A 17,028-nucleotide genomic window follows, 5' to 3' on the forward strand; every position below is an offset into this window, starting at 1 on the left:
AAAATAAATGCACAGGGTGAGCTGAGGAGGCTCCAGTGACCATAATGTGAATTTGGGCATACATGTCATCAAAGACTCTGAAACACAGGCAGCTGAGCTGGATGTTTTGGCAAGTGTTTTTGCTGCTTTCCAGCATAAAGAGATTTCCCTGCTCCTTGGATGAGGACAGGTGAGTGAGCTGGATGTTGCAATCCTACAGCTTGTTGCTACCATGTATACAAAAACATATTGGGGACAGCAAGGTTGCAAAATCAGATTGCTCTGCTCCAGAAACACAAACTCATGCTGAGGTTGTCAATACAGGGCTCTGTCATCAGTACAAATCTGGGACTCCTCAGACTTTATTCCACCTCTGCTAAAGCAGTGGTGCGTGGAGTTGCCACATTTCTGTCAAGATACTGCACTGAAACCTCCCTGGCTTCTAAAGAACTAAGGAATTAACATCCACAGATTATTTGTTAAAATTAAGCCATCGTATGCTACATATACAACTCAAAGACATATACATGAAAAAAAAAAATTTGCTCTAATTTGAAGGAAAATTTATATTGCTTGGCTTATACTTAGAAGAGAAAAGCTTTGAAATATTAGAGAGAAACTGTTTAATAAAAGACTTTCATTCCCAATATCAGTTTCTAAAATTGTTCCCTTCGCTATTTCTGTAGCCATTTTCTTTCTTTCAAAAATTTAAAAAGCATGTCAAGTCATTATCCTGATTTTGTTTGAGTTTGTTCTGGCTTACAGATAGGAATGTTTGTGTATTTTGCTTTTTCTGCTTATTGTTTGTTTTCATTGATCTTGACTGTGATCTTCTACTCTGTCCATGTGGATTTACAATTTTATTATTTTAACTTCTCTCTCCCTTTTTTTTCCAGCCACTTTGAAACTACTTTCATTACTCAATTGTACTCCTGTACTCTGGAGATTAATTTTTTTATACGTCCCTTCTATTCTTGCCACAGTTTTGCCAGCTGTGCCCACTCCTTTTATTGCTTTATTCCTCTGAGTGGAGCATTGGTTTTTAACCTCTTCTCCTGGGTTCCTTCCCTCCTGTAATTTCTCAGGACTTGATTTCATAGTTTCTTCAGAGGGAGTACGTGGTTTTTATTGGAAGCAAAGCACATGACCTGTAGGATACCTAATGCAAAAAGGAAAATTAAGTGACCCATGAATGAACTGATACTTACCATGATAGAAGTAGAGGTGTCTAAAATACGCCAACATTTGAGGCTGATCTTAGTCTCTGGTTTTCATTGCTGGGCTCAATGTATAGAGAGCTAGAACAGTCAAAGAAATTCAAAACTGGTTTGGCAGTCTTATACTCAAGATTAATTTGGCTTCTTGTGATTATGAAAATAAGAAGATAAAAGCTGGGGACAAAGGCAAGGAAGCAGAAAAAGTAGTGAAACAAATAAGAGAATACTTATTTTGTCTTGTTAAGGATCTTTATTTAGTATTCTACAAAACTTACATCGTTCTACAGGTCCTAATTCCCTACTCTCTGAAGTTATTGACACAATTCTCACTTCTGCCTGTGTATGAGGAAGGTAGACATGGTATGTCTCATTTCTGTACCAAGACAGGATCTCAGCTAAGCAAATGATGTAGCTTGGAGACAACCATTAGCACACATACAAGAAATACTAAAAATAAACCCCTCCTGGCATTGCAAACAGCAATCAATCACACTCACAGCACAAGTACAACATTGCACAACACTGCATAGCACTGAAAATTCCAGTCACGATTTTGGACATTGGCAACAGTGCGCTTAAGGATGAGAACAATACTGTGTTCCTTTGGAAACAGCTATGTGCTCCATACTTTTAGAAATACCTACTCACTCTCTTCTTGGACCCAGAACACAACCTTTCATCCCAGTCTGTGACCAGCTAAGATGAAACACTGGCTTGCCTTCTTCGAAGGGAAAGCAACCGGTTTACAAAAATATGACAGGCATGCACTTCTGTTGTTAAGGAGTGTGGGTATGGCTTATGTTTGAGTGTGCAGCTGCACATACTTTAATCACTGCTTTAATTAAGTCTGGGACTATAGCACTGGTTTACAAAGGAAAAGGAAATTTGTGGATATAGAGACACAGAATAGTTTGGTTTTGTTTATGTGTACAGTTCAATGCACCACTGCCTGACAGGTCCCAGTGAAGATCTTAGCCCCCTCACAAATGTAAAAGCTATACTTCATCAAAGTTCAGGATCTCATAGTCTTTTACACATTACCTGACATAACATTTCCCATACTGAAGAAAGCTGGGTCTGTCTTCAAGCTTAATGGATGCAGTTATGATATCTGCAACAGATCCTGCAAAATGTTCCTTATACAAATCTTTCACATGCTTTAGCACCATTCTTTATTTTATCTACCCAGACCTCCTGCAATTAGATTTAATTTGGAAAAAACTGTGAGACATGTTTGTCCCATAATTAGCTGTACTAGTTTTTAAAAGGTAATTTTAAACCTTTAATTTAATGCATAACTGAAATGAATGGAGAAATTCACACTCCATTATTGCTATTCCTAGTTGTCTGTAAAATTAGGGCTCTTGGAACAATAGTGATACTCAAGGTGTAACATTTTATAACAGATTATAACAGCTACTGCCTCCATTAAAAACTACTGAAAGAAAAACAGAAATCATTTTCTTTCCCTCTGTCTTTTAAATACAATTATAGAATTGTAAAATAACAATTTACTTTTAAGGATGGTGAATATTAATTTCAAAGGCTGAGGATAAATGTATCTCATTTGCATAAAAGTAATAATAGTTGAGTTCTTTTTGTTTTCTCAAAGAATAAAAACATAAACATATCAAATGAGTGTGTACTTGAGCATCTAAATAACTGTGTGTATTTGACTGGTGCAATCAAGTTACTTGTATTTTATTGATTTACAACGTACCTTCTCCAGGGAAATGTTATCTTATCTGGCTTTTGTGAAGAAACATACACAAATTAGTTTTTTAAACTGTACCTCTAATGTATTTAAACTAGTAAACAAGATTTATACAGATGAAGTACAAAATAACTGAGTAGAAAAATGTGTCCATAAAACTGAAGAAAACTATTTTTGCTTAGAGATTAGAAGAAAAAAAAATCCCCTATTCTCTAGGCCAATGCTGAGAATATTACAGTCTTTGAACTTGCATTGAGATGGATTTTTGGGGCCAGCCTAATTTATCAACTAATTCCACCCTTAGTCACTGTCATTGTTACACTCTTTCACAGAACAAAAATATCCCAGTTTCAGCAAATGTGTAATAAAGAGACCTTGTCCCACACCTATGCACACCACAAGACACAGTTTGAATAGAAACTGGTTGATGAAGAAGACTGTGAAAAGAAAGAATATTATCTCTCACACACTGTGATACTGAAAATTGGATAGTAATGTTTGTAGGCATGTACCCCGACCTACAAAAGTTGAATGCCTATCCTGTCCTCAGTGTCTTCCAAAGGAAGAATAATTTCCCTCAGGACAAATTAGGTAGGACACTCTTATATCCTTGATAAAATTGCTAGATGGTTGGATCTTGTTAGATTACATCTCCCACCATCCAGCAGTTATATTTTCAAAGCCCATTAGCACCAAAAACTTCTCTTATAAAACCTGTGTCCTCAGACCAGTCTATGTAATCTAATCAAAATATACTTCAGCACTAACTTCATTGCTCTTACAGTGCAAGAACTCTCCAAGGCTCTATTGAATTGATAAAAATCTCAGTGTACCATAGCCAATTAGATGGTCTTGTTGGACGCTGTAAACAAGTGTAACTGAAGAGAAATCAGACAAAGTGTACAGTCCAGGTCCAGACCACAGACACCAGACAATGTTCCTCTTGGAAACCCTATGAGCTTCACCAGGATTTTAACTCTGCAGTGGTTGCATGGCCAGCAGTCAGACCTGCAGCATCCTGGGTGAAGGAAAGTTTCCACCTTCTATTCCACAAACTGTTGTCTCGAAGTCTCGGAAATGAGCAGATAGCTAAAAACCACAGCTTAGCTTGCTCAGAGAATCCAGAGGAAATGCAGTAATAGCAGCAGAAACATTGTAGTGCAGAAAGGATTTGTGATCCACTCTTTTGACTTTTCTACTCTTCAGGACTAAAGATCACAACTTCATTGTCAGAGGTGGACTTCACAGTCCAGGGTGGAAAAAGTAATGAGCATCCAATGTATTTTACTGGATATATATTTAGGTGAGCAATATAGCTACATTATACTTTTCTATTACAGCTTGGCCACATCAGCTACTTCTATTAGTCAGTTTCCTGTGAGGACAATTTCAATAAATTGATTGGTCCTAAAACAGCTTCAGAAAAGCAGTGTTCTGAGAGCAATCCTCTACATACCTTTAATATTCCACAAATTCAGATCTTCAAAAGAAATTAAATTTTGAGGTTCTGACAGGATCTATGTTAACAAAGAAGATGGGCAATATACCCCCACCCCAAAGCTGTTTCCTCAGGACTTTATTAACAATGCTCCATTGCCATGAGTCTGCTTTACACAAAATTCAGGCTAAAGAAGCAGTACCTTCTACAGCCTCATCCTTTCTAAGCCAAACACCAGCCAGGGAAAGCTAATCTGAATGTTCCATTTTTACTCATGTATATGATTCAAAAGGATTCCCTCAAATATCCTATCAACTGCTAACAGTTCTGCTAGCAGAACTGAGAGGAGAGCACACCTATACCTTCAGTAAAAAGCAGTCTGTGAGGAAGAGGCATGCACAGAAAGAACTTCTTCCCCCTGGACTCCTGGGCATGCCCAAACCAGCCTTACATCATCCTTAATATCACCACATTCATGCAATACCCTGCATCTGCCACTGCTGACCACAGCCTCTTGAGCACACCTGATGCTTTAGGGCAAACTCCTATGGCACTGCAACAAAAAAAGAACATGCACTTCAAGCCTTATGCATGCTTAGATGGACACTCACAAGATTCTGCATCCTATGACCTTCACCTGGACATGGTGCATGTTCTGTGTAATCAAGCTGAGGGTAGAAAGGTCAGTTGTAATGCAGAAACTGTGTCTGTTTATAGAAAGCACTGAGAGATTTATTTATACATGGCTGATAGGCAGAAAAATGTTTGTTTGGGAATAGCTAGCAAATGAAGACAAAGTCCAAGTGAAAAATACCAGATTACAAGGCTTTTGTCTGCTCTCATGCATACTCCAGCCTCTTGCTATTTATCTTACCTTTTAAAAGCCTTGGGAGCATTCTCTGCACAAAGAGCATTTGAAACCCTCCCTTTGCATTTTCCATTACCATCTTGGCTCCACTGACCATCTTCAGCAAGTACAGAATTCAGATATAACATGTTCTGATATCAAAGTTTAAATGCATTAAAGACTCTTGTTAGCCTCTGAGACTATCCCTCACATATTTAAAATGGGTCAGTGTTTTATGGTACATGAGAGGAAGCAGCACAGTACAGTTTGTACAGAGAATGTTATCATGTAACACGTGTTATCAAAGAAGATGGACCATGAAAAGCACTCCCTAATGTACAATGATCAGAAACTTGGTAGCAAGAATAAATATTACAAATGATGCTTCACTGAAATGATGAAACTTCATGAAGCAAAAAAAAATTCCCAGGTTAATGAAGCTGCAATGCACATACATTGATCAAATGCAGTTATATAGTGCATATATGCATATGCTGTTGGACTCTCTTCCACAACTAAAAAAGCATGGCATCCTTAGGGCCTCACAGCAATGGTCCCTGGCCCACATCATCCCCCAAACTGTGTCCAAGTGCTGCCTAGTCAGCCTGCTGACAATGAAACAGTAAGGACTGTCACGTACCAGTATTTCAGCCTCTGTGCTCTCACTCTGCTCTTTGGTTTCTCTGTAAAGTGGAACTCTGAGACATAATATGATTTGGTTAAGGGCAATAATGTAGGAACTGGAAAGGGAACAAATACACTGATACCAGAGGGAATGTGGCCCAAGGCAGGACTTAACATGTGCCTGAACTTCACTACAAGCTGAAAACTACATCTCCAGGGAAAACTGGTTACCTATTCACCTCCTCTTGCTAGCTGTATGCTATCTTCTGACTCTGCAACCAAATGAAAAGTTGCCCTTTTCTTTGACTATCAATCTTTTTATCATGCAGTGTTGTGAAAATTATAAGTCCTTAAGCAGGCTATGGATTATAGGAGTCTGTGTTAGACTCATCTCCCTTTCTTCTCTACAGGTCAAATAGGTCACAAGATCTCAGTCAAGAATATTATTTGTAGCAAATTGTAATATTTTTTTCTCTTGGCCATTCAAAGCCTCAGTTCTCAGCCTTCTTCCACAGTTCATGTTGTCACCCTCAGAAAATTGCTTTGAAGTACAAAGCTCATGTGCTGTGAGAATAAGAGAGAACTGAACAAAGTTTGAATCAAAATCATAATGGGAGACAGAAATATCTGAACATCATCTGAACTGGTATCCTTGTATGAATTTCACCTTTATAGAAAGCTTTAGATAAAGAACACAGATTTTATTTTAATTGTAAAGAAATAAAGAGTTCATCAAGTATTTGAGTTATATATATCTGAAAGGTTGAGAACTTCTAAGGTTTTCTCCAGCACTAATTATGTGCTTATGAAGCCTTACTTGCAATACAGGAGAAACAAGACACACTTGGGAAAGGCTTTTAAGGTGACTAAATCAGAGACATCCTGCTGGAACTTTACAACATGGTATTTTTCATTCTGGGAAAATGGGTAATTTGTTGGAATCAAAGTTTTGCAGAAGAGCATGATTATGCTGAATCCATCAGAAGCAGCATGGCAGGTTTCCAAAGGAAAGCCTCCTGGTTCCCAGATATGCCAGCATGTCTGTCTGTTGGGCTGCTACTCAACCTGTTTCTCCAGGTTCTCAGGACTTTCAGACTCCACAACAGACTGCCAGCAGCTTGACAAACCTTGAACTGCTTGATCAAAAAATCCATCCACTTCTGTTGCAGGAACTTCTTATCACTATTTCAGTTGTTTTGGTCTTTGTGATGATAATTTTCAAAGACATTAGAGCTGGAAACAGGAAAGAGCTGCAAGCCACTGTGCAACTAGAGAGTTACAGTCTAATCACTATTACTGAAATGTGGTGAATATGAATTGCATGACTGGAGGGCTGCCATCAGTGGTTGTAAACTCAGAAGGGACAGGCAGGGAAGAGGTAGTAGATATTACAAAGAAATCATTTCCAGTGAGGATGGTGAGGCACTGGAACAGGTTGCCCAGAGAAGCTGTGGATGCCCCATCACTGGAAGTGTTCAAGGCTGGGTTAGATGGGGCATTAAGCAACTTGATCTAGTGAAAAATGTCCCTTCCCACAGGACATTGGATTAAATAATCTTTTAAGGTTCCTTTGAACCCTTCTTACCATTCCATGATCCTGTATTTCTCACAGAATATGTACCATGGATCAGCTTTTCTCTTTTGGCATCTGAACTTAAATTGTCAATGTACTATGCATGCTGCAGGGCATGAGCCTTTGATTTTGTATGGCTGAGGCAGAGGCACTTTGTCTCTTCACCAGCCTGTTGATGTTTGGTGGTTAGCTCCGGAAGGGCTGGTGACAAAGTGGGAGGTTGTAAAGGCTTACCTCACCTCAGTTCTTTACTCTCTGAGTCAGGAGCCTCTACATCGCTCAAATTTCTTGGCTTCTGGGAAAAAAACAAAGCCCTCCTGACACTGTGATGTCCAGCACAATGAATGGCCTCAGGAATGAGAGTAAAGCAGCCTATTCTAGAGCCACCCTGCAGGTATCCTCTGCAATTCACTGCAAGGTGCTGTGCCTTAAGGAAAAGATAGGTTTTGTACAGCGACAAAGGTGAAACAGGCTGTGATTTAACATCCTACTGTGCCTGTTCAAATAAAATCCTGCCATAAAGTAATTTATTCACAGTTTTCATAATCTCAGTGACTAAGTAGGGAACTGAGAGTTTTAATATGTGCAACAGAAAGAATGGAGGTTGAATAAATTCTGTAGAACAAAATTTCACTTGAAATTGTTAATTAAGCTTCAAGTACCAAAGTAGGATGACATGAAGTACTATGGGAGGAGACTGGTTTACTGCAGAAAGCTTTTTGTTTCCCGCATCCCCAGACACACTGTCTGGGGATGTGGGAACCATCTCCTAATAGAAGTCTGATTGCTCCTTTGGCACAGCAGGAGAAGGCTCTTGGGTAACTTTTGTGTATCACAGTGAAGCATCTTTGATACATGTATCTTTGGCACATATTTTTACACTAAAGGATCCCTTTCATACCTTGCTGGTGATAGCTGCATCATTCTCTGTCCTCAGTGTGAAAAAGTGGTCTGTTACTGCCTTTGATATATTTATGGCACCCTGATGTATCCTGCATTTCTACCTTCTCTTGGTAACTTCTGTGTGCTCAGAAAATACTTGACAAGAGAAAAAGCTGAGGATTTGGTCACTGAGGCTTTTGTTAGACAAATACAGTTATCATTGGTTCTCTTATCACACAAATCAAAAGTAATATTTTAGAATCCATTCAATAAATCCTTTGTTCTTTATGACTATTTGAAACCTTATGAAGACTGGCAGAAGCTGTAGAAATTCAAGTAATAAAATTATCACAATATTTTAAGAAGAACAAAAGTAGAAGTCTCCAGCTGAGTTCTGAATAAGCTTCAGATTTCACAGAGAGGAAGGATATAAAAGAAATTGACAGAAATTTGACCAATGTGACAAAAAAGATTTCCTTTATTGCTTTGGCTGGTCAAACATATGTAAAAAGAACTTTGCTTTGTGGTCTCTTAGTAATATTGATAACATCAAAGAATAAAAGGCAAAAAAGGTGTCATTCAAGATAAGGAAGTCTGATTTCTGAGCTGTCAGCCACAAACAGAGGATCTGCTTGACAACTGTGTCAGGCTATCAGGTTCTAAGCAAGCATTAGCTAGAAACTTCTTCTTTACTGAGGTTTCTCTTAACCAGGAGTGTGAAAGCTTTGCTCACCAGGGCTTTTGTTAGGCAAATACAGTTACCATTGGTTCTCTTATCACACAAATGAAAAGCAATATTTTAGAATCCACTCAATAAATCCTTTGTTTAATATGTGCAACAGAAAGAATGGAGGTTGAATAAATTCTGTAGAACAAAATGCCTCCTTTAGGCTACTGCTGTCCCAAGAGCTACATGTCCACATCTTCCACTGATGTAATTACAGTAGCAGAATTTGACAGTTTTCAATAGCTGCCAGTTCCTGGTTCTAGATTTTCCAGTTTTAAAATCTGTGCTCAGATTTCCTCATCATGCTTCAATACTGAATTTTTAAGACCTATTCTAAAAGCCAGAACAGTAATGTAAATCTTGCACTTCTATAGACAAAAAAAATGTTCAAGATGAAGAATTACTGTTTGGCAGTTGAAAAAGGGGGGATATAAACAGAGAAGACATTTTTTGGTAGCAATATTTGCTCTTCACATTAGTAATGTGAGCTATTTAATTTTCATTTCAATGTGCTTACTTGGGGATACACTAAAGTTTAAATAATTATTCTGTATCTTCCTTTCATTATCACACTTACAGAAAACAAATTGCATATTGCAGCTCCTTAAAACTTCCAGCTATATGTTACTGAGTACACATTGCTGTGAAGACAACTTGATATGTGTTACACAAACATTAAATGAAGACTCTGTTTCAGATTCCAAGAATTGGAGACAGGACATGGGGAAAACTACTTGAATTTCTGCTTACCTATATGACAGAAAATAATTGCAGAAAAAATCTGACTGAGGATTTGCGAGTCATTAGAGACCTTAAATAACTTGATGCATTACCTAGGTTTGGTATAAGGTTTGTATTTTGCAGGATTCTCATAAAAGAATGCATGAGTTTGAGTACCCCCTCCACTATTCCTTCTGTCCCTTAATCACAAGTGAACAACAATCATCCTAATCATATATTTTTCTTTTTTCTAGATGTTCTCCAATCTGCTGCTGGGATTGACACCTCAGGTGTTCAGGTGTTTTGATCCCAAAGTTTTCTTTAGGTGTTGAAGAAACATCCTGTAGCTAATCCTAGAAGTACTGTAGGGGGAAAAAAAATAAAAATAAAGGTTTTGTTTGAGGCAGGAGAGTTTTATGAGAAATAAACCAATTGAAACAGGAGTTAGAGGAACAAACCACATAATCAGAATGTCCCAAGATTCACTTTCAGAATGCAAATTATGTGACCTGTTACATCATCATACAAAAGAGTAAAATCCACTGCATATAACCAGGCACCTCCATGAGACAGCTCGCCACATGAAAAAGTACTTTGAGGTTCACTAGTCTTTCACAAACGAAAATAGAGATTTCCCCTCTATCTTAGATCAAGCAGTAGTTTGCCTGTTTGGCAGTGAAATGCCAAGGAGGATTGTGTGTTAGCACGCTGGTACTCCAGGCCAAGCCTGGTCCTGATTTAAGGCACTGAAACCTCCTATAAAGTGATTCAATTAAACCGGGAGAATTGCAAAGAAATAAGTATTTCACTCCCAGCCTCACCACTAACTCAGTGAAGGCATCAGGCAAACCCAAACCCTGCATTTATTTCCCATTCAAGATTTGCCTTCAGATTAGCACTTCTAGTCCTGCCTCGCACTCTGCCATCAAACTTTTTTTAAAATCTGGGACTCCAAATCTCTTCTCTATTGGATTTCTTCGCTGAAAGCTTCACCTGTGTTTCCCGCCGGTTCCTGCCGCTGCCCGGCCCGTCCGTTGTGGCGGCGGGAGGGGACGGGGCCGGGCCGGGCCGGGCGGTGCCGCGGGGCTGCCGCTAGAGGGGCCGGCCGGGAGAGCGCGGCCCGGAGCCCGCGGCCCCTCCCGCCCCACAGGTGGTGGAGGCAGCGCGGGCCGGGAGGGGCCGGCGGAAAGCTCCTCCTTCCTTCGGTCCCGCTGCGGCTGCCCCTGACCTGCCCCCCGCATTGCCCGGCTTCCCCTCCCCGAACCCCGCGGCGAGACGGGAAGAGCCGGCAAGAGCCGGCCCCCTCTGCGCTCCCCGCCCCGGCCCCCCGCCGCCTGGCACGGCGGAGGCGGGGCGTTCCTGCCCGGGGGGCGGCCGCAGCCGCCGGCCGCCCTTTCACCCCACCCTCCACCTGCTCGCCGCTTTTGTTTGGGAACGGGGGCGGAGGGGAGGCGCGGCCGCCCCTGCTGTGGTGGGGTGACCCGGGTACGGCCCCGGCCCCAGGGTGACTCTGGGCTCACGGACCTTCTCGCCGCTGCCTTTGTCTGGCGGCCGGCCCGGGGCTGCTCCCCTCTCTCCCCTCCTCCTCCTCGGCCGGGGGATCGCGCTGCGGGGCTGCCGCTCTCTGGGAGGGGCGAGCGGCTGCCCCGCTGGTGAAACGCGGCTTTCGTCCTCTTTCCGAGGCGAAGGGGAGGCGGGGGCGCCTCTCCCCGCCGCGCTCCTCCCAGCACCCCGCGTTGCTCGGCGGCTTTTGCCCCGCCGCCAAGTTGCCACAAGTTGGTGCCGCCCCCCCGCCGCCGGGCTCCGGCCTCGGCGTGAGACAATACCGCGGGCTGCGGGGGAGGAGGAAGGGGAGGGGGCGGGCGGAGCAGCCCTCTCTCGCCGCCGATGGGGCCGGGCCGGCCGGCGCTGCGGGGCGGGTAGGTGGCTCCGCGGGCAGCCGCCGGCTGGCGCGCACCGGGGAGCGGCCGGGAGGCGAGCCAGCCCCGGCGGCGACGGGCGCTCCATGGAGGACGTGGGGCTGCGAGGCGGACGAGAGCGGCTGGCCGTCGGCGACCCTCGGCTCGGCGGCGGGCTGGTGGAACCGGGGCCCGTCATGGTGATGGTGGAGCAGCGGGCAGCTGAGGGCTACAAGCTGGTGGAGGTGCAGCTGACCGGCGGGGCTCCCTGGGGCTTCACGGTGAAGGGCGGACGGGAGCACGGGGAGCCCCTCATCATCACCAAGGTGAGCGGCGCCGGGGCGGGGGGAGGTGGGTCCGGCCGGCTCCATTTTGCCGTGCCCGCGGCGGTGACAGCCCGGCCGCGCCGCCCTCCCGCAGCCCGGGGCGCAGGTACCGCGGGGCAGCGCGCTCGGCGCAGGTGCCGCCGGCCGGGGCCGCTCTGGGCCCCACGGCCGCCGCCAGCGCCCGGGGAGCGGCACCGGAGCGTGCGGGGCTTATCCCGTCAGCTCTGGGGGCAACAGGTTGCTGGGCGCAGGCAGCGTGGCGGCTCCGCTCGTACGCCCCAGTGAAGAGCCGGCGCCGTCGTTGTGGCGCTGGTAACTGGCTGGGGGACCCGAAACCCTCTGCTGGGCTGGTCCCTCCCTCCTTCCCTCCGGGCTCCTGGCGCAGAGGGCATGGAGACTGAAACTCGCGGCTCCGAGGCTGTTCTATCAGCTGCCGTTGCACTTGCAGATTCTAAGTAATTAGGATAGCCTTTGTTTGTCCCTTCTTTAAACAAAAAGGTCTTGTGGACAGTGATCAAATCCATGCACCGAAGCCGAGTAGAGGGACATGCTTGGGTATATATGTACTATCTGGTTGCCTTCTTTTTTTCTCTTTTGTGTTTTTTTATTATTTTTTTTTTTTTTCCCTTGTCCTTTATAGCTTTACTCTCAGTGTACTGGACACAAGTTAAAGAAATGCTTCACGTTTTTTAGAATATTTTTTTCATCTGGATGTGTTTTGACTTAAGAGCCCCCATTCTCAGTAACTGTTGGTTTTTGAAGTTAAGACAGCTTTCATGTTACACAGTGAAAGCACATGAAAATAGATCCATATGTTGTAGTGAAAAAAAAGTCACATTAGAAAAGCACATTTTGCTCAAGATCTGTCAGAAAGTTATATACATGCTTTTGTCTCCAAGTCTTCCGGACTCTGCCTGTTCCCATTTTGAAAGTGCCAGAGAGTGTCAGAGGTCAACAAGTCCTGGTTTATCCGCAACAGAAATTTTACTAATCTTATTTTTCATCTGGTTTTGTTGTGAGTTTTCTAGTTGGCTCCCTTCTCCCACCCTTGAAACAACTGTGTTATGAACTTTCCCAGTGAGAACTTTTCAAACCATCTGTTTCTAGATCACTTCCCTAGTGCTGTTTTTCAAGGAACAACAGTCAGTGTCAGATGTATAGGCTGAAAAATGACTGCAAGAGTGTTGGCTGCTTACCACTGTCCTGAATTAGGGAACAGCAAAGCTGGGAGCATTTGAGAGAAGGAGAGCAGAGCTATTTTTCTATGTGTGCACCAGCTATTAAGTTCCAATTCAAATAATTCCACCTTTCTGCTAATGGCTAATAAATGCTACATCTAAAGACTGATCAGTGATGCTTATTCATAATGTTACCTAGGCATTAAGTAACATGCATAAGTATTTGTGGCATGAGGATGTGGCTGTGGTATGTGGAGAGAAGTGAGTGTGCCTGGGAACCTTTTAAACTGGGTCTGTTGCAAGAGAATAATTAAGGAGCCACACAGCTGTGCTGCTCTGTGTGGAAGAGCAATCTGGGTCCGTCTGTACAGACCTAGGATTAAATTTTGGAATATATTTCTGTTTGCCCTTGGATACATGGTATAGAAATAGTTTTGAAACCAGGGACTGAAACTTGTGTGCCTAGGACTATGATTTTTTATCTGCAAAATTTTCCATCTTGATTTGGTCCACCCATCACGGTGTTTTGGTTTTTACTGTACTGCTTCTAGTGGTGGGAAGAATAATTTAAAAGAGAGTGGTTAAAGCAGCCCCTCCTTGCAGGAGATGTAAGGTTTCTCTCCTCTCAGCTGAAGAGAGCTCTGACCTTGTTACCCTGTTCTTGAGTGAGGATCATTGGGCTGCCAGGATGAGGAGATGCCATTTCACCCGTGCTTTTCTCTGTGGCACGTGTCCTTCCTTCTCAGAGGACTGATGGCTGGTCAGTGGGAGACCCAGGAAAAGCCAGTGGACTAAATCCTTCAGGACAGCTGTGGAAAACCTCCTGGGTTTGTGGATTGAATCTGTGCTTAAGCCTTAGCTGGCCATAAAGCTCTGTCTCACTCCAGTCCAGAGCATCTCTGGGGAAGTGAGGGTGGATGACGACAGCTGCCAACTCTTCGAGGAATGTGACAAGGTGTGAATGGAGTCTCAGATAGCAGCTGCTTAAGGGGGATTTCTAAAATTCTGCTTGTCTCTGCGCTTTTGCAGTCTCAAAAGCAAGATCAGCCTTTGAAGAAAGTTGCACCTTTATGTAAATGCTGAGAAGTCTGTGTTTGTAAATATTTGCCACTTTATTTAGCATATGTGGCACAACTGCCAGAGAAGTAGCACCAAAAAATACTGTGATTGAAAATTCATGAGTAAATACATGGTGTTCAGCACTTTCTCTGTAATACACTTCTCCACTTCTCTGATTGTGTGGCTATTTCACTTGCTGATAGGAAGGGAAATTTTTTACTACTATCATGGGGAGAGTCTAGGGCAAATGCTGGCAGTAACTACTATTTGGGAATATTTTAGAAATTAAGTCAATTAAAACAACAGTGTCTTTTGATCCACTAAACTGCCAATAATGAGAGAAAGCAAGGCAAGCTAAAGAGGAGAAAATGTGTTCAGCCTTGCCGGGGTGTAAGTGTGTGCTCAGCTGCTGGAGTTTTGTCCCTGCTCATTGCAGCGGGGTTGCACTGGATGACCTTTAAAGGTCCCTTCCAGCCCAAACCATTCCATGATTGATGCTGTGAGGGAAGTGCTTTGCCCCGGAGAGGTCAGTGCTCAGGCACACTGCTGGTGCCCAGCCGTGGGCCCAGCACTTTCAGGGTGGGCAGCTTTCCCCATTCACAGTAGCTTTTCTTCCTGTACCTGACACAAGACTTGGATAAATAGTCCAGAAATAGAACCAGGTAGGCAGAGTATCAAGTTCACCTGCCAGGCACAAGACTTTTTTTAGTTTTTTTTTTTCTTGCCCTTTTTGTTATTGCAGCAATAGGTACAGAGAAAAATGGTGCATGATACAGCTTGCTCGATCTTTAAACATAGCTGGTCGTCTAAAGCTTGCCCCACCCAAGTGCAAATGGTGTTGCTAATATTTAAGAAAAAAGTCTTTTAGCATTGTCACTGTGTTGCATACCACTATTTTTTAAGGTCCCTTTAAAAAAATGCTTTACATTTTTTCTGATCTCTGCATGTGTGTGTGATAACATTCCAAAAAAATTGCCCAAAGGCAGCTTGTTCTTGCCTAATTTGACATCTTAAAAGAAAGGACTTGCTTTTTATGGCAGCATGCATATTTCAACAAAAGGTGAAATGAGAACTTAGAGGACAGTAATTAGAAGTCTCAGGAGCCTCAGTTTGTATTTTCCTCTTTTTTAGAGAAACAACATCTGAAGAGGGAGGTCTTATTGGAAATAATGAAAATGAAAAGTCAGAGAGCTCAGGAGTGAATCTCTTGAAAATCTCCCATAGCTGCATTGTCTTGATTACTTTTACTTTAAAAGTGCTCTTATCTGAGATGCCCAAATTGCAGTGTCAATCATACTATTGATTGTGGGTGGTGGGTAGAAAGTCGTTCCTCTTCCTGTGCTAACAATATCCTTAAGAACTCTGAAGTTGTTCTGCAGTCAGCTTTATCCATATTACATTAATAAATATGAGAACATTCTAGTTCATGCATTTCAAGAAAGATTGATGTATCATTTAAATTAATTTCTCTTTAGTATCAGCTTTACAAGAGCCTACAGCTATAGCTCCTCAAGCTATGATCTCATTGCAGTCTAATCAAGGCTGAGCTTGGCTGGCATTTCAGCAAGATTTCCAAGTGAAACCTGGACTGTTGCAAGAAGTTTGTTGTTGATTTAGTAGATAGAGTTCTTGTGTCCTGAATCAGTGCTGAATTCATGCCCCAGCTGGAGGTGCTGCCTTTTAAAAAGGAGTATCAGACTCAGAACTTTTATTTTCTTTATTCCACTGCACTTTCCTAACGTGCTTCTGTCTGTGGTTAGGTGTGAATTGTATTTTTTTAACCTAACAATCATTTAAATTGTATAAAGAAATGCTTCTCTGTTAACTGGCTGCATGACTTCTCCATGTGACTTGTATTAATTTGTGTCAGTAGTAAGTGATTACTGTTTTAGTTAGATAATTCTTTATTTTTTGGCCTTGAACACATAACTAAAAGCAATTACTTGCATCACCATACTGCAACAATATTTAGGGTGTAAAAGAGCTTTATTGATACTGTATACAAACTAATTTAAAAAAAGGACCTAATCAAACACAAATACCAGTTTCTTCCCCAAGTTAGGTGTTTGAAGTGAGCTGCACTGTTGTAGACACTAACAATTCTTAAACTTGACTGTGAAGTTTGATGTCCAGAAAACCAGCATTTACCAGTAATCCTGTGAAATTCCTGACTGCTTCGACTTAAATGCAGCCATTTGTGTAAATAGCTGATTTATAAGTACTTAGGAGGCATTGTACTGTGGCCAAGAAAGCATTCTAATCTAGGTCTCTGTATCCCAACAAATTTCATTCACTTCCTTCAGTTCTAGAAAGATAATACATGGAGGATTATTCATTCTGTTTTGTTTTCTGTTAATTTTCTTTTGGTCATCAAACCCAAGTAGAATTACTGACCTGTATGTGTCAGAATTTTAACAGGTGTATTAGTGAACAATTATGGAAGAATGTATCAGATCATGTTCTGTGTTTCTTTTGGAACGTTTATTCAGCTTCTTGTCTTGCAAGAGGGGCTTATGATCTGAGTTGGATCTTTTTGTGTTGCTCAATTTGATAGTTGAGAAATACTAGAAAATGTGTTTAAAATGAATGTTTTAGGCTTGAAATAGTATAATGTAGCTATTTATATTTTTCCCTCTGCCGAATATGTTAAAAATTGGGCTTTTTTTTTCAATGCTATAGAAACTGTTCTGGGTGGTGCTTTCCTTGGAGGCTGGTTATTAGATCCCAGGTTTCTATTACTGGAAGAGAGGAGTTGGCTTGCTTTGATGCAGGAAGATCTTATTGCTTTTAATTTGGTAAGCTAGTTGATGAAGGGAATGGTCTCGATTTTAGTGCTTTAATGGCTA

General features: G+C 42.4%; 1 protein-coding gene across 3 annotated transcripts in view; it reads left to right on the forward strand.

The window, feature by feature from the left end:
• The first annotated feature begins 11,699 nt into the window (after positions 1-11,699).
• The window catches only part of SHROOM2 (shroom family member 2), a 117,982-nt gene continuing 112,653 nt past the window's right edge, over positions 11,700-17,028 (forward strand). For all 3 annotated transcript variants that reach the window (XM_059493746.1, XM_059493742.1, XM_059493743.1), the window contains exon 1: positions 11,700-11,945. In XM_059493746.1, the coding sequence (XP_059349729.1) occupies positions 11,727-11,945 (219 nt within the window). In that variant the 5' untranslated portion in view covers positions 11,700-11,726. The remainder of the gene's footprint in view (positions 11,946-17,028) is intronic.

This window comes from Ammospiza nelsoni, chromosome 2 (assembly GCF_027579445.1).
Source record: "Ammospiza nelsoni isolate bAmmNel1 chromosome 2, bAmmNel1.pri, whole genome shotgun sequence".
Lineage (NCBI taxonomy): Eukaryota > Metazoa > Chordata > Aves > Passeriformes > Passerellidae > Ammospiza > Ammospiza nelsoni.